Below are 26,231 nucleotides of genomic sequence, written 5' to 3'. Positions count from 1 at the left end.
TGGTCGACTTGTTGAAAAAAGAAAAAGACAAGTTACTCGCCAAAAAAACAAAGCAATAACAAAGGAAATAGAGGGGGGGGGGGGGCAGTCCATCTATTTCAGATTCTGTAGGAACCTCTTCTCTTTCGTCAAGAGTCTCCTTCAGTTCTGCTGCAGTAGGGGCAGGTCTTCTCCTTCAATATGAAACAGAGGAGGCTCCCTCTTTTTATTTCAATCAATCAATGAAACCTTCATTGATTGTGGTGGCGTCGGCCATCTTCTATGGGGTGGTCTGCTGGAGCAGCAGCATCACTGCAGCAGAGAGGAAGAGACTGGACAAAGTGGTGAGGAAAGCCAGCTCTGTCCTGGGCTGCAGTCTCCATCCTGTGTAGGTGGTGGGGGAGAAGAGGATGGTGGCAAAGCTGTCGTCCATCATGAACAATGTCTCCCACCCCCTTCATGAGACTGTCAGAGCCCTGGAGAGCTCCATCAGTGACCGGCTTCGTCCCCCTGAGAGGCATCGCAGGTCCTTCCTCCCTGCTGCCATCAGACTCCACAACCAGGCCTGATCACCGTAGTAACGGACTATAACAACATGTGCAATATCTGCCCACCTCATACACATCCTACCTGCTTTTATTGCACTGTTTTTCTTTCCCGTACTGCACTACTTTTCATTTTTTATTCCAATGTATATACTTATATTTCGTAATTATATATTTTTTCCCTGCATGTGTGTTTTGACTGTACTGCTGCCGCACAAAGTGCCCCATTGCCCCCAAGTTCCCCATTGAGGGAGAAATAAAGCTAAAACAGTATCAATATTTTAACCAGATTCTGAACATGAGATACTAAAGATAGACAGTTATCTATTAAAACCCCCAAAATTTTAAATTAGACACGAACAGTCACTCTGCCAGAACCTTGTGGTGCTGATGGAGGAGACTTGTCTCTCCCTCCATCACAGTGGAAGAATGTCGCCACCTGCTGGTTGTTTTCTGTCACTGCAACTCTGCTGGACCTCTTCAGCCTGAACAAAGCAGATAAACAAGATGTAAAATTATGTTTACATGTAATCTGTAGGGTAAATGACACATTTACGAGCCATTGTATGAAAATGCAGTGTGATCTTCATTTTATTTGGGAAGAATGACACATGTGACAGCCTTGATCTGTTACGTTTCACTAGTGTGACAGCAATGACACAAACATTGTTCACAAAAATATCACAGTAGTTTCTGAAAGTGAACTTAAATCTGCCTTTATTATAATAAAACCCGACAAATGTTGGTATTACATTCAGGGTTATATTAAAGATTACGTTTCGCCTACAATGTGTTCATATTGTGTGTCTGATCATAGTAAGTTAAAGCAGCACAACGTAACTTTCAGCTTTTGTTGAGTTTGGCGTCTCCTTTGGACAAAAGCGGTAGTGCTTTACCAGTAGTGTGGAAGGGTTCCTACCATGCTCCTCAAAGTTACATAGTGCCAGTGAAGGTGATACAGACTCCCTCAGACCATGACAGAGGTTCATTAAACCTGTTGGAAGTTGATGTACCATCACAATGACTCTGGAAATATTATATTAAGGTGGAAAAGTTACGTAGTGTCGCTTTAAGTCTCCCCATGAAAGAGCCTCTGTTGAAACATGCAATGTTTCTGGATGTCCAGCAGAGAGCAGAATGTGTCGTGGAAGATGCCTTCTACTTTGTCGACAGGTTAGTGGCGGTATCATGTAAAGTACATTTTATCCATACTGCCAAATCCTAACACAAGTTACAGTATCTCAATATGCTTTACAAGTAGAGCAGGGTTAAGACCAGCCTGTGGTCACATTTTGTTATTGGATGACCACATCTGAAAAACAACCCATTTCAGTTACAATACTTTACCAGGTCAGTGCACATTGTGTTCTTCTTAGGTTTCCTGACCTGCTCCAATACAGTGGCCCTGAGGAGCGTGACCAGCTCTGCGAGGAGTTCCTGGGCTACCAGTCCATGGAAATTGCCATGCCTGAAGACCCAGCCATGTTTGACTGTGAGGGCTTTTGGGGGAGCATGGCAACACTGAAGAACAAGGTAAGAATTATTCTGTACTCATGGGAATACCCATTGGCATAATCAACTCAATACTACACAAAAATACTTGAGAGTAATTAGGTTTCCTATGTACATTTTTCAAAGGTGACCGGTATGGGCAGATTTGTGAGGCTGTCACAAATCGCCAAGTTGGTCTTGGTCCTTCCACACTCAAATGCAGACGCTGAGAGAGTATTCTCTCTCGTCAGTCTGAATAAGACTAAGACACGCAACAGCTTGGCCCTCGAAGGAACCCTGTCGTCAATCATGACAGTGAAGATGGCAAGCCTCGAGCCCCACTGCTATAAATGGGAGCCCCCTGCCTCCATCATCACATCTTCCAAATCAGCGACCAACACTTACAACAAAAAACATAACAGCTAAAGGATGGAGCATATGAAATATTAACAAATAAATCTATTTTTGTAAAATTCTTGTTACGATTTTCATTTCTAATTTCTGGTTAATTAAGATTAGAATTGGGAGGCCACAGTGCAGGGGGAGCAGCTGGCATGGAGGTGAGGACATCAGTCTTGGTTGTCGTTAAAACGGGCGAAATCGATGTTAAAAAAAAAAATGGCCAATTTTTTTTTTTTCCACCGCGGCCGAACGCATCATGACACTAAAGTCTCACTCTTGTCATTTTCTGAAACTTGGCAGCCCTGCAACACTTAATTGATGCCACTAACTGCAGCAAGACCAGGATTCATAAAAAAAGCACACATACCAGGCGATGCAAGGCTTCTTAGTTATTCTAAAGCGGCTCGCTGCATTTCACGAGTCGTCTGCGCTGCAGACGCTCCGAGAAGGGTATGGCTGCAGACCCGGAGGCAGCAGATCTGAGCAGCAGATCTGAACCGCAGTTCTAGACGTCACAGAGCCCCCTACTGGATAACTTTATAACTGCAACTAAATCAACAGTTCAGATCGAGACTTCTCGTTTTTTTCCGGCAGCGTGCTGTTTTCTCCTTTTCTCAAGATGGATGACGACCGGAGTGTGAGTATTACCCATGGATGTATTATATAACGGTATTACCGTGAATCACATTTTTTGATCTGCAAAAGTGATTTAATCAATCAGTGAAATGCCTAACATGATCCACAAACTATATTGTTAAGTTATATTTGACAGAGAAATTAACGTTAATGACTCTATTTGCCACGATAGTCAGAAAAGTGCGTAGGCTAAAATGTTTTACTTGTGATGTGGATTACATGAGAAAAGCATGAAGGTCCTATTTATATATATATATATATATATATATATATATATATATATATATATATATATATATATATATATATATAAACATGAACTAGCTCCAATTTTATGACTAATTTTGTAGCATGAATACTATTAATACGTGGCACAATTTCTATTGTCTGCAATATATATTTTTCATTTATTATGTGCAATAAGAACATGATCTCTGGTATATTACCAATCATTACCAAGATTAATCTTGTAAATAATGTCATGGTTATTATATTGATTATATATTTTTACTATTATTGTTAGGGTTGTTATTTTTTTCGTCCCAATAATTCATTGTTCATATATTGTTTGTTATTGCTACTCTTCAATCAACTGTGCCGTTGCTGCTGTAACTGTGGATTTCCCCATTGTGGGACAATTGAAGGAATCTTATCTTAACTTATCTTTTTATTCATATTATACATTATGTGTGTTTATATAACTATTCACATTTATATCACTATATAGCCTATATTTAGATATTTTGTGGACAGAAATTTAGCTAATCCAGTGCATAAGATGAAAATGTATATTTGTCCGTTATTAGGTTTTGGCCCAGTTTTGTCTGTAAAACAGTGTAAAAATATTAACTTGGACTAATTGAACACTCTTTTTTAGGTACACATAACAATCCAGAAAGGAAGGGCCTTGCCCCAACTTCACAGATGCACATCATGCTGCAATAACTAGCACTGTCCATTCTGCAGCCCTACAGTTTACTACCCCTCCCCGTTGAACAAATGTCAGATACACATGGATCTTCATTTTAACAGAGCTGTTAGCCATGAAGGTAAAGTTTGAAAACATTCTCCCTGTGTGTGTGCATGTAGTGCATGCTGGAACTTCATTGTTGATGCAGGATTTGTATTTTTAAGTGACAATTTGTAATGGAAAACTGATTATATAATCATATTTATATCTGTGCTTATGTTTAAGAATACACCATTCACAGATGTGGACTGGGATGTCGGCCGCAGCTGCATTATCACTGTCCATACTGCAGTTCAACAATAAAACGGAAAGACGATTTTATTAAACATATACATTGGTGCAAGAAGAAACCAGGTTCCAACCCTACAGTCCCACCAACCACCAACACCCCCCTGTCACCAACCACCACCACCACCCCCCAGGCACCATCCACCACCACCCCCCTGGCACCAACCACCACCATCACCTCCCTGGTGTTGATTGTGATTTGTATTGAGTGTTTTTTCAGCTGTTTTTTTTTCTCTGCAGATCTCCTTAATGTGGGATGTGACTGCACCTGCACTGAATATATATTATATACTGTACATTTCATCAAGATGAGACAATTGTTTACCCCAAGTTATATTGTTAAATAAATGTTATATTGTTCTGTTTGGGAATTTTGGACTTAATACTACCATACTTACCATTTCAGTATATCAAAGTGTTTTTATTTCTTTATTTCTTTTTTTAACAATTACTACAACAAAAGTGAGGACTTGACACCCAAATACACTATGTTGTAGTGGGTTTGATCAATGCTGTTCAAGTTTTGGGGGTAATATATCCCACTAAACGCCACATCTTAGTCCTCTCTGTCAGTGGCAAGACAGTTGTCATCTTCTCTGTCCCATTCTCTTTTCATATTCACGCAATTGCAACACCTTTATAATTCTGTGCATATAACAGTCCTGCAGAGACATGGTAAAATACCAAGCCTCAATCACGACATTATCTATGTTTATGGTAGCTCAGTGTTTAAATATATATTTATTGTCATTAGGCTAAAAACAAGTAAAGACTAATTTTTTTATATTGCCTCATTCATGATTTAAAGAAATAATTTAAAATTTCACCTTAATTTGATAACAGTCTTAACTGCACCTACTGGTGCTGCCTATGATCTAAATCTCTTGCCACAAAAAAAAAGAGCCTACCAGCAAAGACCTATGCTCTACAAATGACATCTGAAATAGTGCTGAATGAGCTACGAATCCCTGCCGTTTAACCTGGAAGTAAGTTCTTTAATTATAAGCTCCATCCTCATTATCAATTAAATCTTCATATATTGAGCCTCATTATCAATTAAATCTTCATATATTTATTAAGGTGGAACGCTGATTTAGTTGCAGTGCAGTTCTACTAGTTGCATTTCTACAGTCATCCAGTAGGGGGCTCTGTGACGTCTAGAACTGCGGTTCAGATCTGCTGCTCAGATCTGCTGCCTCCGGGTCTGCAGCGGTCTGCAGCCATATACTATTGGCTGCTGACGGACATCGGTCCTTCCCCCGAGACATTAACATCGCAGTTACACACGTCTTTCAAAACTCGTACCTGTAAATTTAGTATCCCATTTTAAGAGATATTTTAAACGCCCTCGCCTTTTTGGCGAAATGCCTTCTCTCTCGTTACAGCCATCCATCTCTCCTATTTATTGTTCCAAATTTGCTCCCGTTGTTGCCTCTAACCTCGCGAGAACTGCCACCCAGGCTACAGCAAGCAGCAGTTCTCGCGAGGCTAGTAAGAATCCAGTTTGGAGAGGCACAATAATGCTTTTTAAAAACATTATCGTATTATAAAACAGGACATTTACGGGAAAATACTAATGCGGGAAAGAGGGGTAAAATACAGTAGTTTCCCGGCCAAAACGGGAGACTTGACAGGTCGATGTCCGTCAGCAGCAGCAGCTGGAGGCTCAGAAACTTGCGTCTGTGTCAGTCAGTGAACGCTAGAGGGCCACAAGTGAAAATGTAAATGTTTAACTTGAAGACAATCAACGTGTATAGAAAACTGAAAATATTTAAAAATAAATAAATGTGCTTTAATTTACTTTTGTATTTTTCATTTAGGCTCTATTATAGGAATTACACACATAGGAATGTCAGCATTCAGTGTCAAAGGTAAACCTATCAGATGAGCACATTCTGTTTCAGTTTGTAAGAGGTTGACAGGTAGATATCTTAGATTTCTTGTAAACCCGTCTTAAAATGTAAGGGTTACTGGTTTCAATTGCAAAAAGCCAAATCAAATAGATTCGTTACAAAGATAATCCATCCAAAAACTAAGGAAGCTATGACATCACCAACGGATACAGCACGGTGGTGCAGCGGATAGTGCAGCCATCTCACAGCAAGAAGGTGAAAGGGCCTTTCTGTGGAGTTTGCAGCTCCCCCTTATTTTTAAATTCAAAACTTGTCAGTTATGAGTTAGGGAGTCTCAAAATTGGTACACGAATGCAGTGAAGTCCAAAGACCAAGCGTTTGTAAATCAGGTTATATTTGTGTGTGCATCAGAAATATATTTGTATATCTTGTCCTACACACATTAGAATTGTCCCGTGTATTTGTGGTTATTGAGATTGTTCTAGCTCCATAAAATCCTGCATTTTATTCATACTGTTTAAATACTCCTGTTATTTTTTTTAGCAGTATATATTCTTTAAAGCAGTGTGAGCAGGAATTCCAAGATTAGAAGTGTGTGATTTTTTTTAACAAATCTAGGTAAACTGTCAGGAATTGGAAATGTATTGCCACTGTTTCTGGAAAACTTGAAATCCATTAAACTACATTTCTTGGAGTAATTATATAGCCTACTCTACAAAACATCACTAGTACGTACATACATTTTATGTCCCCCAATTATTTCTGCATTAATAATCAAAGTAGCAGCATCTGGTTTAACATTAAAATAAAATGAAAAGTATTTGACAGAAAGACAAGTCACACCAATTATGATTTGTTTTTTTATTATAAACATTTTAACCAAGCTTGGTTGCCAGTTCCTTGGCTTTAGCCTTCTCCAGCTTCGTGAAGCGGGCTGTGGATTTGGGACCCAAGATGTTGCCTCCCCAGTGCCGACGGATCTGAAAAGACAAGTTCAGAGTTTTTGAAGACTTAGATTTGTTTTTTTTTATGCACATATTATCAAAATGCAGATAGCACAGGTTAACGGACACTCACCTCCTCATATCTGTCGTTGTAGTTGGTCTTGATAGCTTCAACAAGCTTAGCAAGTGCACCTTTATCCTCACTAGAAAGGGAGGAAGGGAAAAAAAAGAGATTGTACTGACTACTTTACATGACAAAAACCTTTTAGCGCATCATGGCAACTAAGACCGAAATATGTATTTAATTGTTAATAAAAACTCTGAAACAACACAGCTTTATGATCACACTTACGGGTTAGTCTGTGTGAAGGCAACTGAAGTGCACGTTTTTCTGTGCACCAGCTTGCCCAGTCTAGCCTTGCCCTTGACAATACAGTATGGGACGCCCATCTTCCGGCACAGCGCAGGCAGAAACACAACGAGCTGAGGGGAAAAACATAAAAAAAGAAAAGATGAAGGAGTTGTATGTCATGAATCATGCTGCATGAATGATATAGAAATTAGAGTTCTATATGACCATTTTGTGGTCAGACGTGAACAAGAAACTGTTCAGTTGTGGTCTCTGCTCAGGGTTAAAAAGCTCGTATGTTTTGATCCACATGGAGGATTCAGGTGAAGAAATTCAGACATCATTGCTAGTGACCACTTTCTAAGTTCATCTCAAATCAAAAAAACAAAATGGGCATTTTTACCTCAATTGGATCCACATCGTGGGCGACGACGACCAGCTGGGCCTTCTTGCTCTCCACCAGAGAGGTGACGGTGTTCACACCTGCAGCAAAGAAGATTTTCAAATTAAATTCTCTACCAACATGCAGCACATAAGGATCTCACTTCAAATGTTGGCCACTTATGCTCAGGGTTAAAAAGTTCAAAAACATCAAGACAGTTTCAGGTGAATAAATTCAAGTCATCACTGCATTCAGGCCAGGTTAAATAAAGCTGTAACAGGATCATGAACCCTTTGTCCAGCTTCATACACATCAGTAACCATTATCTATAATTTGACTACTTGCTCAACACCTTACCTGCACGAAGAACAGGAGGCCTCTTGGTGGGAGTGTCTCCCTTTCCAGCAGCCTTCTGCTCAGCACGCGCGAGCAGCCTCTGCCTCTTCTCCTGCTTGGTCTCTGGCCTGTATTTGTGGGCCAACTTGAACAGCTGGGTGGCTGAAGAGGAAAATCCTACGTTAAAAACTCCACCATCGACCCATGGAGCAATGCAATATTTCAAGCGACTGCATCAGTGATCTTGGTGGGAATAGTCAGCACGACTCAGATAGCAAATATTTGTTCACATCATTTGCAAAGCAGCAACAGTATCATCAAGAACCCACAATCTAACCTGGGAGCACTTCATCATGACACTAGGGGTGTAACGATACACTAATCTCACGATACACGATATTGAGGTCACGATAACGATACGATATTATAGCAGTACCTTTTTAACAACCTTGAATGAGGAACATATGACTGGAAAAAATGTTTTTTTATTTGAAAGACACAAAATACAAAACAATACTGTGTGTTTGCCCTATTGTTACAGTTTGTAATGCTTTATAACTGTTTAAGTTTTAAAGAGAAAGCCAGGCCAACCATTTTCCACAAACTGAACTAAAAGTAAATGTCAGGTTTGCATTATGCATCTTCAGTTTCATACAAGTACAAATATTTCACCACAAACTGAATAGTTTCTCTCATGTATGATTTTACTTTTTTCTTTTCCAGAAATGTAACAACTAAAAGTAAATAAATACATACAATTTTACATAATAAAAAAGATTGATTCATGCTCACCTTATAAGTGTAAGAGGAGATTTTTTTTTTTTTTTTTAGAAGGTTATTTTGGTAATTCAGGGTTCATTATTTTATAAATATATTCTGATGTAAATCAGGGACTATAATGACACTAGTCAGTTTATCTGTAGTGATTAGTCTGTTTTAGATTGGGCGGAGGGATACAGCACAGTACGGCACTAGGTGCTGTGTTGATGTTCTAAAATCCTACACTGTTGAGCGGACAGTAAAGTACTCTCGAACTTTGAAGAAGTTTTCCCCGACCCGAAAAAGGTTTCATTTAATAAGGTAAGGCTTAACTCTACACCAGACTTAAAGGTTCAGAGCTCAAAACCCTAAAAGTCCGTGATCGGGACCGCAAAACGGAACTAGTTTCTTCTGAGCGGAGGAAGATTTTGTTCCGCGGGTCGAGCCGCGGCTGCGGTCGGATGCGCGTTTCTAGTCAACACAATAGTTTAATATTAATAATATAATATCGCGATACACTTTGTCACCTCCACGACACGTTTCGTGACGTTTTTGTATCGGGAAATTTCGTGGCACGATATATTGTTACACCCCTACATGACACCAATGTGAATCTTACCAGTCTGGCGATCCAGAGCCTGGGTGAACTGGTTGATTGCAGGGGGAACCTTCAGACGCTTGTAGAGGATGGAGCGTTGCCTTTGCAGGCGGATATAACGAGGCCATTTCACGAAGCGTGTTAAATCACGCTTGGGCTGAACATCCTGGCCTGTGGAGGACATAATATACATTTTTTTTTTTTAACATACGATCATCAAACAGTAAACTCTTCCGTCCTCGTTTTAAAGTGCATCAGCGATCTTGGTGGGAAATTGTCAGCATTAGTATTAAGATAGCAAATATTCGTTTACATCATCTGCACTACTACAATCCCAGGAATAATAACTAAACACTCACCGATGCCAAAGTTCTTGGGCCTCTTTTCAAAGAGGGGGTTGACGACCTTCTTGGCCTCATGTTTCTTGGCCACAGAAGGGGCCGGAGCCACCTTCTTCCCCTTAGCCTTCTTTCCTTTAGGCTGTGGAGTTAGGAAAAAGGTGATATTGGAGTGATAAATACAAGGCTTTATGAACTAACCACAATTCAAGCATCATCAGGTTGTGGAATTCACTCAATAAATCTCTTAAATCATCACCATCCTTGCCAATATTCAAAAAACATTTAAAGAACTTTCTTATTGTTTCATCTTTGTAGTGTTTATTATTTAATCTGAGTTACATTTTGTAGTGTTTTTTTTTTTTTTTTTTACTCCCCCTTGTGTAGCTTTTGTTTTTTATTCATATATAGAAAGGATTCTATAGAAGCCACCAGGCTTCTTCCTTTCCTTGCATGTTATTTCAATGTTTTTACATTTATTGTTCAATTAGTCTTATATTGCTAAATATAAATAAACTAAATAAAACTAAATAATCAGGTAGGCTTTTGAGAAACCCTTTGTACTGTTAAAATCTCATTCTACACCGAGGTTTAAGTAAACATTGATCAAAATGAGTCTTATTTCTAAATAGATGTCTTCAAACACACCAACTTCTTAAGTCTTAAGTCCAAGTATGAGAACAGAGACGTCACCATGCAAACACAACGCTGCTCCAAATATTCAATAAAGACCTAATTGCAACCAAGTATTGACGTGAATTAATTAATACACATAGGAAACGTACCTTTGATTAAAGTTATTATTAATACAGCTTCTGGGGGATGTTTGCGGCTAAGCCAAATGCTAAGCTAATGCCCGGTGTGGTGCCAAAAAGTGATTGCCTGCCAGAACCTGATTTCTCCCCTGAAAATGGGTCTTTTTACCTTCCAAAAATTGACTGAACGCCAAATACAGTTAATGAAAGGTTGTTTCTACCTAAATATGATTTGATCTCATTCTTGAGCTTCATAATATAAACACTAGTGCTCACAGGATTGCTTTTAAAAGGACCATTACAACACAAAATAGGCATTTTCACCTGGCAAAAATTGATTGAAGGCCAAATACAGTTAATGAAAAGTTGTTTCTGCCTAAATATGACTTGATCTCATTCTTGAGCTTCATAATCTGAAAATCTGACGTTTTAGCGCTCAACGGGCTAATGAGCGCGCTCCCGCTGCCAGAAATCAGAAGAAATCAGATTCCGGTGTTGTGCCAAAAAGTGATTCCCTGCCAGAATCTGATTTCTGGAAGCGGGAGCGCGCTCATTAGCCCGTCGAACGATAAAACGTCAGATTTTCAGATTATGAAGCTCAAGAATGAGATCAAGTCATATTTAGGCAGAAACAACTTTTCTTTAACTGTATTTGGCCTTCAATCAATTTTTGCCAGGTGAAAATGCCTATTTTGTGTTGTAATGGTCCTTTAAAAGAGTTAAAAGCAATCATGTGAACTATAGTGTTTATATTATGAAGCTCAAGAATGAGATCAAGTCATATTTAGGTAGAAACAACCTTTCATTAACTGTATTTGGCCTTCAATCAATTTTTGGCAGGGGAAAAGAACCATTTTCAGGGGAGAAATCAGATTTTGGCAGGAAATCACTTTTTGGCACAACACCGGTAAGACAACCAGACTCACGCTGCTGTTCCCATAAATTACGTCTTTGGCTCAAGATGATCACAATTTAACACAAAGATAAACCAAAACACTACAATAATATAACAAGAAACAAAAACGTGCCAAGGAGTGTTATCGTCCTCACACCAACTACACATCAACCCAGTCATCTTCAATCAAAACACTTAATAAAGCCGCAATATCGACATAGAAACAAAGTAAAGGTTTAAGTGATATCATAGGGACATTTTACGGCGTCAAAACAAACTATTAGACGTAGATGGAAGCAGATGGAAGTAAAATAGTTTCAACGTGGAGGAACGAGCCGCGTACTCACCATGTCCTTTCAGTAACCGGAATATTCACCTTAACCCGAATTTTGACTGCAGGTAAATGTAGTCAGCTACTATCGAGCCACGGGCTGCCCTCTTCCCACTCCCGTCGATATTTTCGTTGACTTTTCCTCTTTTTAGGACGAGGTGTGGAGCCTCTGTAGAGACATCTTGACTTGTTTTTAAAGGTACGCATGGCGGTGCAGTTCTTCTTTGTGTTTTTTGGCGGATTGCAGTACCAGCTGTAAGGTGCATACCGCCACCTACTGACCCGGAGTATGTAGGACACGATCTAGTTGTTCTAGTTGCTTACTGCTGCGTTCCATTTACCTCGGAAGTCGGAACTGGCAGCTGGGAATGACGTCACAGCCGAGTTATCAGCGTTCCAGTTACAAAGTAGGTAAACAAGTTTGTAGTTCGCATATACCACATGAAAAATGTAAATTACACTATAGCAGTATATATATGCCGAACAATACTTGTATACGACTGATTTAGTGTGACCAAAACTAGAATGAAGTGCTACGAATTTTTACAGAGCTCTCTTCTACTGTTTACAACCGGGGCAGCCATCTTGGAATGTGAACTCGGGGGTGGTGAAGACTCTCCCACTTTCCCAGTGGGAAATCCCACTTCGAGGGGCGTTCCAGTTGAAAAATCCAACTGGGAAATGGGAAATCCCACTGATTGGCTGAAACAAAACAACGACTCTGATTGGCTGAAACGAAACGCTCCTCCCGAGAGATGCGGAAGTGGAGCGAGGAAAAAATAAAATAAAACAGTAAAAGAAGCTGCCGTGGTTCCGTGAATCCAGTCCGTGCCGACGCTACCAAGAGGTGAGTTTCTGTTAGACTCTATTAAACACTAGAGTGAATACAGCGCTGTCGGGGGGAGAACATTTACCTCTAAATACAACATTTATGTCTCCGATAATCCTACATTTACCAGCAGGAAACACTCGATGGACCAGGATCAGATCAAGGATCAGAACCAGGACCAGGAGTCCAGCAGGACCAAAGCGGACTCTTCCTCCGCTGGTCTGCAGGTCAGTGTTCAGTCTATCATCATCATCATCATCATCATCATCATCATCATCATCATCATCATCATCATCATCATCATCATCATCAACTTTATTTGTGCAGACCATTAAAAACATACAGACACATAAAAACACTAAGAGAACATAAATACATAAAAACAACAGCTACAACAAGAGACTCTCATACCAGTGTCTCCAGAACGGAGACTGATATCTTGTTGCACTGAGGCCGGGGTTAGCCAGCAGTTTGATAATAGAGTTTTGAGACTCGTCCAAACGACTCATAAATCTGTACATCAAGTTTCTCAGGAGTGCATGAAAAGAAATAATGCACATTGTCTGTCTGCGGCTGATGATCCAAACCTTTATTTTATTGTCAGTAGTTTGAACTGAGCAGCAGAAAACACAAACACGTGACCTTCCCAAGAGACTTTTAAACTGGTCTACGTCTGAATATATAATATATATAATGATGAATGTGGCGGCGCTCACGGATGCAGCAGTCTGGAGGTTTACATTTACCCTTCAATTAAATGAGGCTGAATTCAAGGCAAAGAAAATTCCTTGATCTTTGTTTGTAATGGAGTTACTGGAGGAATTGTTGCAGCCAGTGGTGTAGTCACATTTCTTTTTAGTGTGGATTCTGTCCTTACTCATACTCACCCGTCCAACAGCTCATAGCAGCATCACCACCATGTGTCTGATGCTGCCTTTTGACATGTTGATAACATAACCAGTCCTAAGAAAGCTCTCAACATGTAGACTGTAGGCAGGGCATTAGTGAATGGGATTCAAATTCAAAAGTGTTTTTATTCATGTAATGAGAAAACCTCTGAATAAACATTTCCATTTGGAGATAATAACTTTATTCTCATGTTAATGTATTGAATGCAACACAATACTTTTAACGGTCAACGGTGAACAATAATAATAACTTAGGCTCATCAGTAGTAGTAACAATGAACATATCATTTTAAATGAACATGAAACACCTTAAATTGGCTTCAAATCAGACAAAACCAAATAAACTTCACCTCCATAAATGAAAGTTCAAAAGGTACAAAATATCCTAGCTGGGTTCACTGAGTTAGTCCACAAGCCCTGAACAAAGGATGCAACACTTAAGACAGTCCAGTTTTCAGGCCGTGTCCTTGTGGTGCTGCAGTGGTTCCCAAACATTTTTGCCAGGTCTTTTGTACATAACAGAATTTTCTAGCCACACACACACACACACACACACACACACACACACACACACACACACACACACACACACACACACACACACACACACACACACACACACACACACACACACACACACACACACACACACACACACCTTTTGCATTCAAATGCAACTGTAATTTATTTCATATATTGAACATATGTGCTAAAAAATTGTCCATCTCTGGAAAAATAGATTTTCAACCTGACCAGGTCACAGAGATTGAAACAACAACAACAATACAAACAACAGCCAAAATCTTTCAGTGGGTTAGGGTTGGTAAGTTAGTAAGTTAGTTAGCTGGTTTAGGTACCAAGAGGATCCTTCTGGATCTGCTCCAGTTCAGACCAACACGATGCTTTCAGCGGGAGCTGCTGACAAGTCGGACATCTCTGTCGCCATGATGACCGTATGGGACGACTACTGGAGATACAAGCCATATTCCCAACATCCTAAACTGTGTCTGGACGGGAAAAAAATTCTGTAAAGTTGTCTTGTCGCATTTGAGTTTTGAGAATCAGATTTTTTTTTTTTTTTTTTTTTTTTTTTTTTTTTGCATACGCAAGAATTCCAGGCACATTGAAATCCACTGACTCTTTGTACATGAGACCCCAGGATTCAAACCTGCGCTCCCTGCATGAGGGCAATAGCCTTGTAAATGGGGCCTGCTTAACCCACTGGGCTATCCAGGGCCCAGTGAAACTGAAATGTTTAAATTGAATTTTTAAGCCCAGACTCTAATAAAGACTATTCTGCCCTGCCCTCAAGGGGCAGAGGTTCCTAAAATGAAGTTGGTATGTCCCACACCCCTTTTATTTAGTTTGAGCTTCCATGTTAATCAGATGACAAAGCAGTGGAGAATCAAATTGTATCCTATACCATCCTTCTGATTACACCTTTTATTTGGCACAGTCTGTGAGTGTTTTAATATTGAAATGTTTTTCTATATAGTACACTGATCATTTTGATTAGTATGTGTGTTCGATTGTCACTACATGGTTTATGATCAGAATCAGAAAAAGCTTTATTGCCAAGTCAGACATAAATCAGACGAGAGAACTTGACTCCGGTTCACACCGATAGCACCATTTATATGGACGCCATTTCTTGGAGGAAGGATGACACTGAGATGGAGGAGGAGGGAAAAAAAAAGGCATCTTCCCACTGTGTATTAAATACCCAGTGTCAAGGTGCAAAAAAACACAGCAGCACAGAAAAGCAACATACACACAACAAAACAACATCATAACTTGCATGGGTATGGGGGGTGGGCTGGCACCCCCCCACCCCGTTCCCGTCCTGTCCCGTCCCGTCCACTACCACCACACACACACACACACAGAAACGGAATGGCAATTTCTTTAGGATGTATTAAATAATTAAATATATAATATGTAATAAATAAGTAATACAACAACTCAGTGTGGTGGAGGCTCTGCGCCGAGTCAGTACTGTAGTACAAAAGTTAAAATAAAATAAAAACTTGACAGTTCTGTGTCAACATGATCCGCAGGTTTGTCGTGTTGCTGCGCCGAAGAGCAACACAACAAACCTGCGGATCATGTTGATACAGAACTGTCATGTTTTTTTTATTTTTTATTTTAACTTTTGTACTACAGTACAAATGCGTACGTGAGCCATTACGGTGCTGCTAAGTTTAATTGCTCAGTTCATTTCTATGTGAAGTAACATGCCACGTGTTATAGGAATGAAAATAAAAATAATGAAAAATTGCCAACAGGTATTTGTGTATTTCTACGTCTTACTGAATCGATATCGAAGCATTTAAATCAATATCAATCGAATCGAAACCTAAAGAATCAAAATCAAATCGAATCGTTAGGTTCTGAACAATACCCAGCCCTAGTGCTCAGCCATACTCCATTTTTATCTCAAGGGTGGGGGGGGTGCTGGGGTGCCGGGGGTGTATGCATCTGAATAGTATGCTGTGTGTATTTCTTTGTATGTTGTATGAATGAGGGTACGGGGAGTGGGGGGGGTCAAGGGGGATTGTTTCTTTTTACTTATTAATGTAAAGCACTTTGTGTTGCACTCTACCTGCATGGAAAGTGCTATATAAATAAAGTTTAAAGATCTGAATGTTTCTGGCTGTCAAGAGCCATGGATAACAGAACATGCTTAACATAGCACTCAGACATAAAACTCTTCATTGTTTCACTGCAAACATGAAAGACAGGACTTGAACTGAAAAAGGATTTGTCCGGTCAGCAAATAACAGGATCTAAGTCTTTTTCTCTTTCCTTACAGAAACATAAAGCCAAAGAGAGAACAAGTTACTGCTGTGATAGGAGGGATAAAGTCCTCACCACTTCACCAGGTCTGAAGGTCCAAAAGAGGATTCATACTGAAAAGAAGCTGTTCAGCTGTGATCAGTGTGGGGAAGCTTTTACCCAACAAGGTCATCTAAGGCGTCATCAGCGTATCCACACTGGAGAAAAGCCGTACAAATGTGATCAGTGTGAGGCAGCTTTTACCCAACAAGGTAGTCTAAGGATTCATCAGTGTATTCACACTGGGGATAAGCCTTACAGATGTGATCAGTGTGGGACAGCTTTTACCCGACAAGGTGAGCTAAGGAGTCATCAGCGTATTCACACTGGAGAGAAGCCATACAGATGTGATCAGTGTGGGGCAGCTTTTACCCAACAAGGTCATCTAAGGAATCATCAGCGTATTCACACTGGATTTAAGCCTTACAGATGTGATCAGTGTGAGGCAGCTTTTTCCCAACAAGGTAGTCTAAGGAATCATCAGCGTATTCATACTGGAGAGAAGCCTTACAGATGTGATCAGTGTGGGGCAGCTTTTACCCGACAAGATAGTCTAAGGAGTCATCAGCGTATTCACACTGGATTTAAGCCTTACAAATGTGATCAGTGTGGGGCAGCTTTTACCCGACAAGATAATCTAAGGAGTCATCAGCGTATTCACACTGGATTTAAGCCTTACAGATGTGCTCAGTGTGAGGCAGCTTTTTCCCAACAAGGTGATCTAAGGAATCATCAGCGTATTCACACTGGAGAGAAGCCTTACAGATGTGATCAGTGTGGGGCAGCTTTTACCCAACGAGGTCATCTAAGGAGCCATCAGCTTATTCACACTGGAGAGAAGCCTTACAGATGTGATCAGTGTGGGGCAGCTTTTACCCGACAAGATAGTCTAAGGAGTCATCAGCGTATTCACACTGGATTTAAGCCTTACAAATGTGATCAGTGTGGGGCAGCTTTTACCCGACAAGATCATCTAAGGCGTCATCAGCGTATTCACACTGGATAAAAATGGTCTGTGATCAGTGTGGGGCAGCTTTGTTTTTTTTGTTTTTTTAATCCATTTTATCACCCAGTGTTCCTACCTAAGTGACAGTCCTGGGCATTGCTCCCCTCTGCCAACCCCGGGAGGGCCTAACTGAGCTCGGGTCTCCTCCTTATCCTGAGGAGCTTGGTGGCCGCTTCTTTTCACCAGCCAGGGTGGGGCTTCTCCGGCCGTATGTATCGCGTGGAAGGATCACGTTATTCCGGCCAGATCCTCCCCACCCCATCTGGCGAGAGGGGGCATTTGTAGCCCAGGACTGTGTGCATGTTTTTGTGAAGGTAGCTCACATTGCTACCTTAGAGAAAACGGGGAAGAACATGCAAACTCCAGTGTGGGGCAGGTTTACTCTGAGAGCTCAGTTAACCAAGTACCAATTTAGACATGTTATGTTCTGAGGAAAAAATAAATCTGGAGTTTTGTTTCCAGTTTCAACCGAAAAATATGTTTATCTTAAATTAGATTTTTCACCAGTTTATGTTTCATTGTTCTGCGTCTAGAAAAACATTTAAATAAAAAAGTTCTTTGTTTGCCTGTTGTTTGCCTGTTGGATCACAAGACATCAGTGTCAGAATATCAGAAAAGAGTCACACAGTAGTGCATTTTTCATGTGGTTTTTATCACCATATGTACTATTAATGCTGGATATAAATTCCCTCTGGACCTGCAATAATTCTAAAATGACACCATGACATCTGTATTTCGTTCAGCTGATTCACACTAGATAAGTGAAGTCTATGTTGTACTGCCCTCATTCTGTTGAACAATTCCCTTTATTTAACACTACATTTTAATATTGAGTCAAAAGCAACTGAGCAGACACTTAAGCATTAGATTTCAGTGACTACCATGTCACAATCTGAAAAGGGACCAAATTAAGAAAAAGGCGTTATTGGCATAGAGTATGTTTTAAATTGCGATGCTAACAGTAGACTTAATGGTAAATGTAATCAGAGCTTCCGTTGACGCCCTATACGTTTTGCGCTGCTTTGAGTTTGAAGAAAGATTTAAAAAAAACTGCTTTTTTGTGGGTTGTTTTCTTTACTGCAAGATGCGGCCACATGTGTCCTCTTGTTATTCTGCTTCTGGATTTCTTCAAAGACCCCGTGTGAAGCTTGATGTTGGTTAATTTCTGTATGATTATCATCTAAAAATATCAGATCACTACACTATATGGGGTGAATATAGACTAATGTGGTGTTCATCTGACATGTACATAACATGTAGATATAAAGATATGTGAATGATGTATGCAGATATGAGTATGTATGCATGATTTAAATCTAGCATGACATGAGTATGCGGGCATGACTGTGGTGTGACAGAATCATTTAATAAGGTCACTTGCATATCAGAAAATATATTTTGCCTTATTCCATTCCACCCTTTCGATCATTATACTATCGCTCAAAAGAATAGTCTAACCACTGTTTTACCACACAGCAGATGCTGTTTCAGTTATCAAAAGAATTATTAATGACTGCCGGAAGACAGTCCTTTAATAATTAAAAAAATAGATTATTTATCAAATTGAATTATCAAAATGGGGTCACGTGATGGCGAGCTAGAGGACGGACGTGGAAACGCGAGCTCCGCATTTATTGATTAAAAAACGATTCGTACGTGCTGATAATCTAAAATAGAAGCGTGAAACGCTCAACTAGTGCAACAGGGACGCACTTTTACCCTTATACATGTCTAAAAGGAAGGAGACGATAGGGAGAAAAACACGTGTTGCAGCTACGACAACAGCTAGCAAAGAGGCTGCCATGTCCGCCCGGGAGGAAGATGCTGAACGGCAATACAGCTCAGCCGAAATAATGACGGCTATCAACGAGGGAAACAAAGCGATAGCCAGCAAGATTGAGGACTTAAACTCAACACTAGTAAGCTTGCAACAGAAAACGACATTTATTGAGAAGAAACAAGAAGACCTGGAAGGAGGTCTCAACAGGCTTGACGGGGACGTGGACCACCTGTCCAGGCGCCTCGCTCAGACGGAGCAAACTGTGCAGGATTTGCGAGCAAAGGTGGATGATATGGAAAACCGCTCCAGGAGATGCAACCTCCGTTTGACAGGACTGCCAGAAGGATGTGAAGGAAGCTCCCCCACCAAATTTGTAGAGAAACTACTGCAAAACATCCTGGGAGCTGACAGCTTCCCAAACGGAGTGGAGCTGCAGCGCGCACACAGGTCCGTTGCGCCGAGGCCGAAGCCGGGACAACCTCCGCGGGCGGTGATCATGCAGTTCCTCCGGTACCAGGATAAAGAGCGAGCCTTGACGGTGGCGAGACAGCTGGGCACGCTGCGTCATGAAAACAACATCATCCGACTCTACCCGGATTACTCTTTTGAGCTTCAGCAGAAACGGCGGAGATTTGACGAAACGAAGAAAATCCTGCGGGAGAAAAGAGTGGAATACCGGCTGGTTTATCCTGCTCGCCTACTGCTGAAACATGCCGGTAAGGATTTAACCTATACCGACTCAAATGAAGCCCGTAAATTCGCAGAAAGCCTGTCTGCGGCGCAGTGAGTAGAAAAACATCTGGATGCTGTCGGTCTTCCGTTTTTTTTCAACACTTGTTTAATACACTACGTGGACTGAGTGATGCGCGGACTCTCCCGGCGGGATGAGGACTTTGATCTGGCGCCTGTATGGGTGCCATCCCTGTGTTTTTATGTTTTTCAGTAAAACGGCATAAGGGTATGTTATATTTAATTTTCTATGTCCAGGGCATCGGTCCATGTATGCAGGCTACTTTAATTTGTCTTTTAATTTCCCTTGAATTATCATCATCTAATTAGATGCTCATGAGAACGCTGCAACCCTGGCTGAATTGAGGATCTTATTTGAGCTCATCAATATATTTTTCACTAGCCTATTAGATATTGTGAATCCCTGATTTAAAACTGTTTGGATTAACTCATTGGCCGGGCTTATGTTGCCACTGGGTGTTTTTTTTTTTTTTTTTTTTTTTCCCTCTTCCCCAAGAAATAAGGACTTTATTTTTTTTATTTTTCAAGAAATAAGGACTTTTTTTTTTATTATTCTTCAAGAAATAAGGACTTTATTTTTATTTTTTTTATTTTCTTCAAGAAATAAGGACTTTATTTTTTTTTATTTTTGTTTTATTTTTCAAGAAATAAGGACTTTTGATTCTAGACGTCTCTGTTGCAACAGGTTCTTATTTGTCCCATATGTTACGTTTTGAATATATATTCAGTACATAATATGGAGTCAGCTGTTTCGTTACCACCCATCAATGCGCTTTATTTGTACTAAGGAGGAGTACAGACATGCGCTTGTGTTCTTTTGGGTAATTTTCAACTCCCACTGTTCAGGGAAGGGGGTTGAGGGGGGAGGGGAGGCGGTGTGGGGGGGGAAGAAAGTGCTTGCCTTTTATGTGTTCATTTGTTTGTTTCTATTTGTTACCTTTTTCTTTCCTTTTGTTATGAAAACTTCATTTTGGTGCAGTACAGCTAAACTTAAACCTACTGGGAACTTTACCTACCAACTCGGGATGCCTTTTCATCAAGACTTATGTCAGGAAATATTTGAGATTTAAAAACACTTGAAGTCACTCATAATGACTACATGGCGATCATTATCATGGAACATAAACGGCATACATAACCCAGTAAAGAGAAAACAAATACTAACCTACTTAAAGAGAAACAGGACAGATGTGTGTTTTTTACAGGAGACTCATCTAAATATAAAAGAGCATGAAAAATTAGGTAAGATTTGGGGAGGCCAGATATTTTTCAGCTCCTTCACCTCTAGTTCTAGAGGTGTCTGTATTCTTATAAACAAACATTTTCCCTTTATTCCAGAAAAAGTAGAACATGACCCGGGTGGAAGATTTATAGTGGTGACGGGTAAGGTGCTTTCGGAGGTTATCACCCTGGTTAACGTTTACGCCCCAAACTGTGACGATTTGAACTTCTTCCAGTCTTTATTCTTAAAATTATCTAAAGTAGAAGGGGATATAATTATAGCGGGCGACTTTAATCTGACCCTAAACACTAAACTGGATCGCTCTTCTAATAAAAATCCGATGAAATGCAGATCAAGGAAAGTAATTAACTCCTATATGAAGGATCTGGGGCTATGTGACATATGGAGATACACGCATCCCAAAACAAAAGAGTACTCATTCTTTTCACCTGTACATAACTCCTTCACTCGAATAGACTATTTTATTATACCCATGGCAATGGTTCACAGGGTTAGTAGCTGCGAATATCTACCTCGTGTAATGTCAGACCACGCCCCCATATCTATAGTAATGCTTCCTAAAGACAACGTTGAGAAATTTTATAGATGGAGAGTTAACCCGTCGCTACTACATAATCCAGAATTTGACAGATTTATTACCTCCCATATTGAATTGTTCTTAGAGACTAACTCTGAAACTGCTCCATCACCCTCTATCCTTTGGGAATCCTTGAAGGCCTACTTGAGAGGGCAAATAATTTCCTTCTCAAGTCACAGGAAAAAACAATACTGGAAAGAATTGGAACTTCTGGAAGCGGAAATAAAGAGCTTGGAAAAGGAACATTTTAAAACAAGATCAGAAGGCATACACAGGGCACTTTTAAGAAAACGTAATCAATATAATGTATCAAACACTTACAAAACAGAGAAAGCACTACTTAGAACCAGACAGAGATATTACGAACTGGGGGATAAGGGAAACAAATTATTGGCCTGGCAGCTGAAAAAACAAATCTCCTCCTCCATGATTCAGAGAGTGAAAAAAACTGATAACACCACCACATGCAACCCGAAAGAAATAAATAACTGCTTTCAAAAGTTTTATGAGAATTTATACTCATCAGAGTGCGAGAACACGGCAGATAAATGTGAGAAATTCCTATCTTCCTTGAATTTACCAAAACTTTCAGTCTTAGATCGAGCTATTTTAGAACAACAACTGACCAGCAAAGAAATTTTAAAAGCTTTAATGTCTCTTCAGTCTGGAAAAGCCCCTGGATTAGATGGGTTCACGCCCGAATTTTATAAGAAATTCCAGAGCCACTTGTTGAACCCTTTAATGGATATGTACCGCCACTCGATTGACAGCAAGACATTACCCCCTACAACTCGGGAAGCCCTCATTACACTAATCTGCAAACCGGAGAAGGACCCTGAACTTATGGGCTCTTATCGCCCCATCTCTCTGCTTTCGGTGGAAAGTAAGATATTTGCCAAGGCAATAGCAACAAGGCTAGAAGAACATCTATCATTACTCATTCACAAAGATCAGACTGGCTTTATAAAAAACAGATCCTCGATGAACAATTTGAGGCGCCTTTTTTACATAATATCAGAGGCAGGAAGTTTAAAGGATACACCTGTAATTGCCTCGCTAGACGCCGAAAAGGCGTTTGATCGTGTGGAGTGGTGTTATATGTTTAAAGTTTTGGAACATTTAAATTTTGGTAATTATTTTACAAACTGTGTGAGGCTCTTATACGATGAACCTAGAGCCAGAGTTAGCACCAATGGAAGTATATCAAGTCCCTTTGATATTGGGCGTGGCACAAGACAGGGGTGCCCCCTGTCGCCCCTAATCTTTGCGCTCATCCTGGAACCATTGGCCCAACAAATAAGGGAAGATCCTAACATAAAGGGAATTACAATTGGAAACACCACACACAAAATTGCGCTATACGCTGATGACATACTTTTATTTTTAACCAATCCGGACACCTCACTTAAAGCCCTCTTGAACTTGATTGATGGCTTTAGTAGCTTTTCCGGCTACAAAATTAACTGGACTAAAAGCGAGCTTCTCACAATATCCAAACCAGGCGTTTCCACAAAGATTCTCTGTTCACCTTTTCAGGTTAAACCCAAGATTAAATATCTAGGAATCGTAACAGACGGCACTCTTAAAAACCTGTATAAATTCAACTACCTGCCTTTACTACAAAAGATTGAAAAAGACTTGGCTAGATGGACAACCCTTCCTTTGAGTCTTATAGGCAGGGTAAACGTCATCAAAATGAACCTATTCCCTAGACTCCTGTATCTATTCCAATCAGTACCAATCGACCTTCCAAAATCCTTCTTTGACAAATACAATAAAATAACTGGCAAGTTCATTTGGAGTAACAAGGCCCCAAGGATTAAAAGGCCCACATTGTGTCTTCCAGCAAAGAGAGGAGGACTAGGGCTTCCAGATATACAATTATATTTCTGGGCTGCCCAACTACGGCCATTATTTTACTGGTTTGGAAGTGACGAGACTCCCTCCTGGACACAAATAGAAAGCCATATCTTAAATATAGAAGACTTATCACACATCCCATATTGTTTCAATATGAAAACTGTAAAAAAACATACAAACAACCCGATCATTTTTCACTCGCTTAAAATCTGGGATAAAATTAATCGTTACTTAGGACAAGTCCCCTCCTTATCTCCACTCACCCCTATAATGTCCAATCCTTCCTTAGAATTTGTGCAAAAGGACCTCGGTTTTAAGGTATGGGCCCAGAAGAATATAATTAAGATTGGCGACCTATATGAGGGAAACATACTAAAATCATTTCAGCAGCTGAAAGACTCCCACAAAATACCAGCCACACATTTCTACAGATATCTCCAACTACGTCATTTTATACGATCACAGCTGGGAGGGACCTTGGAAAAACCACAGCTTTCTCAATTGGAATCACTGCTAACCCAAGGAATTAATAGCAAACATATTTCAAAGACTTACAACCTTTTAATGACAAATAATAAAGCTAACACTAATCTGATCAAAGAGAAATGGGAGAAAGATCTTGGAACTCAAATAGATGACGATCACTGGTCCTCACTGCTAGCAAATGCACAAAAAAGATTCATTAACACAAGGTACAAAATCTGTAATTTTAAAACTATTCACAGAGTATATTACACTCCTGAAAAAATTAGCCGTTTCAAAGGCAACGCATCTCCACACTGCAACAGGTGTAAAACTGAGATTGGGAATCTCCTACATATGACCTGGACGTGTCCACGGCTAGAACAATGGTGGAGGGACATAGAACATACACTCAAGAAAGTCCTAAAAATGGAACTTAAATTGTCACCCTCTATGGTCCTCCTCGGTGATTACTCAGGTCTCCGGTTCAACTCAGTACACACAGCTGATTTCTTTGGGTTGGCCATGACGGCAGCAAAAAAGTGTATTCTGTCGAAATGGATAGCTGAGGAACCCCCTAATCACTCTCACTGGGTGAATGAACTTAACTACTGTATGCCATTAGAAAAGATCACTTATAATGTAAGAGGTAACCCACAGAGATTCTTACAAAAATGGCAAGCCTGGATTAACTTCCTAGAAACATGATTGGGTTAAGATGTACTGTATCACCACCTTGTTTTTTTTTTTAATTTTATTATTATTATTTATGTATTTATTATTATGTCCCTTTTTTTTTTTTTTTTTTTACTTATGAATATCCGGGTACAGGTACAAGGGTGTTAGTGCGAGTGCCTGTGTAGCTGAGCTTATGTGTATGCATGCAGGTCTAGGCTATATGTATATGAACGCGTGTATGCCGGGACTTGTATGTACATGCATATATAATTATATGCTTCATTCTATCATTATCCTCATATTGCTATATTTTGTTTTGTGTTTATTCTCTGTGCTGTCCTGTAATGTTAAAAGTTCAATAAAAAAAAATATACCAAAAAAAAAAAAAAAAAAAAAAAAAAAAAAAAAAAAAAAAAAAAAAAAAAAAAAAAAAATTGAATTATCAAAATGATTTAATCAAAACGGGGCACCAACTGATATAATCAGGAAAATGATAACTAACAACAAAATCAATCTCAAGTTGAATTTTTCTACAGAATAATAGTTGAAGGAAAAAATCCAAACACAAGCCCTGGCAAACCAGCATTTGTAACAAAATATGTGCAAAATAAACACAAATAACTTCTCTCATTCAAATTAATCAGAATTTAAGTGTCAAGATGGCAAGACGACACTTCGGACTTCTGATGCTTAAACTACACATAAAAAAAACATTGACATAAAAAGGGACAATAAATCATGTAATGCAAATCTTCCGTGCGTGCGTGCGCATGTGTGTCTCAGAACAACGTCACATGGGCCGATAGCCAAGATGGAAAATGGCGGACACGGTATTTAGACCACAAGTAAATACGGCAAACAGCGCCACGTGAATTTAACAAATGCGAGTATTCCTCCCCCCGGGTTATTGATGGGGGAGGCCTCGTGGTCTAAGCAGTACCGTCGTGTGGTTAGTAAAGGAAGGGAGACAAAGGACGGTCACCTCACAAATACACACGTAACAGCCGCCAGGTGGCGGGAGCCGTCGGCGCGCCACACATAACAAAGCAAAATAAACATAAACACAACTCAACATTAACCGCTTTAACTAATTAATTGCCCAAACACAGCCTCACGTCTCCCTGATTCTGGAGGGGTCGTTGGTGTCCTGGGGGCTGTGTTTGGAGTTTCCTGGCTGAGTTCGGATCCATCAGGTGCTGATCCACGCTTCTGCCGGGGGGTTCCGATCCGAGCAGCCTCTCGGCCCTCCCTCCTTTCTCTGAAATGAAAAGACAATTGGTGCAGCGCCGCCTTGAGCCGGGTCTACCTTAGACCTAGACATCTTTGAAGATGGGGTGAATAGATGAGGTGAAGGTGCAGAGAGCATCGTCGTTGGAGGTGTCGAAACAAGCATGTTGTTGACTGATGTAAATATTACATTCACACAATATTTTTTTTAATTATTTCCAAAAA

The 26,231-nt window shown here is 40.1% G+C and overlaps 1 protein-coding gene, 1 long non-coding RNA gene and 4 other non-coding genes across 6 annotated transcripts; 1 reads left to right on the top strand and 5 right to left on the bottom strand.

Moving 5' to 3' along the window:
- Nucleotides 1–2,977: 2,977 nt before the first annotated feature.
- On the top strand, nucleotides 2,978–4,866 carry LOC133422220 (uncharacterized). The gene is made up of 3 exons (XR_009770727.1): nucleotides 2,978–3,054; nucleotides 3,931–4,102; nucleotides 4,249–4,866. It is a non-coding gene; the product is annotated as an uncharacterized LOC133422220 (long non-coding RNA).
- A 2,122-nt stretch (nucleotides 4,867–6,988) lies between these two features.
- Nucleotides 6,989–12,062, bottom strand: LOC133422202 (large ribosomal subunit protein eL8). The gene is made up of 8 exons (XM_061712146.1): nucleotides 11,868–12,062; nucleotides 9,892–10,012; nucleotides 9,554–9,703; nucleotides 8,197–8,337; nucleotides 7,861–7,940; nucleotides 7,461–7,591; nucleotides 7,242–7,311; nucleotides 6,989–7,144 (listed from the first exon to the last, which is right to left on the bottom strand). The coding sequence occupies exons 1-8, from the start codon at nucleotides 11,868–11,870 to the stop codon at nucleotides 7,040–7,042; spliced, it is 801 nt and encodes a 266-aa protein (XP_061568130.1). The 5' UTR covers nucleotides 11,871–12,062; the 3' UTR covers nucleotides 6,989–7,039.
- On the bottom strand, nucleotides 7,730–7,806 carry LOC133422853 (small nucleolar RNA SNORD36). Its single transcript, XR_009770788.1, has one exon. It is a non-coding gene; the product is annotated as a small nucleolar RNA SNORD36 (small nucleolar RNA).
- LOC133422854 (small nucleolar RNA SNORD36) lies at nucleotides 8,020–8,090 on the bottom strand. The gene has a single exon (XR_009770789.1). It is a non-coding gene; the product is annotated as a small nucleolar RNA SNORD36 (small nucleolar RNA).
- LOC133422831 (small nucleolar RNA SNORD24) lies at nucleotides 8,407–8,475 on the bottom strand. Its single transcript, XR_009770768.1, has one exon. It is a non-coding gene; the product is annotated as a small nucleolar RNA SNORD24 (small nucleolar RNA).
- LOC133422830 (small nucleolar RNA SNORD24) lies at nucleotides 9,783–9,855 on the bottom strand. The gene has a single exon (XR_009770767.1). It is a non-coding gene; the product is annotated as a small nucleolar RNA SNORD24 (small nucleolar RNA).
- Nucleotides 12,063–26,231: the final 14,169 nt, after the last annotated feature.

Source organism: Cololabis saira, chromosome 21 (assembly GCF_033807715.1).
Source record: "Cololabis saira isolate AMF1-May2022 chromosome 21, fColSai1.1, whole genome shotgun sequence".
Lineage (NCBI taxonomy): Eukaryota > Metazoa > Chordata > Actinopteri > Beloniformes > Belonidae > Cololabis > Cololabis saira.
Note: the sequence above shows the minus strand (reverse complement) of the source record. Positions and strands in the feature narration are given on the sequence as shown.

Excerpts from the sequence above, each read along its gene's own strand:
- LOC133422202 (XM_061712146.1), bottom strand. Across the intron at positions 8,338-9,553 it reads GGCTCTGGATCGCCAGACTG|CCACCCAGCTGTTCAAGTTG; the intron begins GTAAGATTCACA and ends TTTCCTCTTCAG. Across the intron at positions 7,312-7,460 it reads GCCTTCACACAGACTAACCC|TGAGGATAAAGGTGCACTTG; the intron begins GTAAGTGTGATC and ends CTCCCTTTCTAG.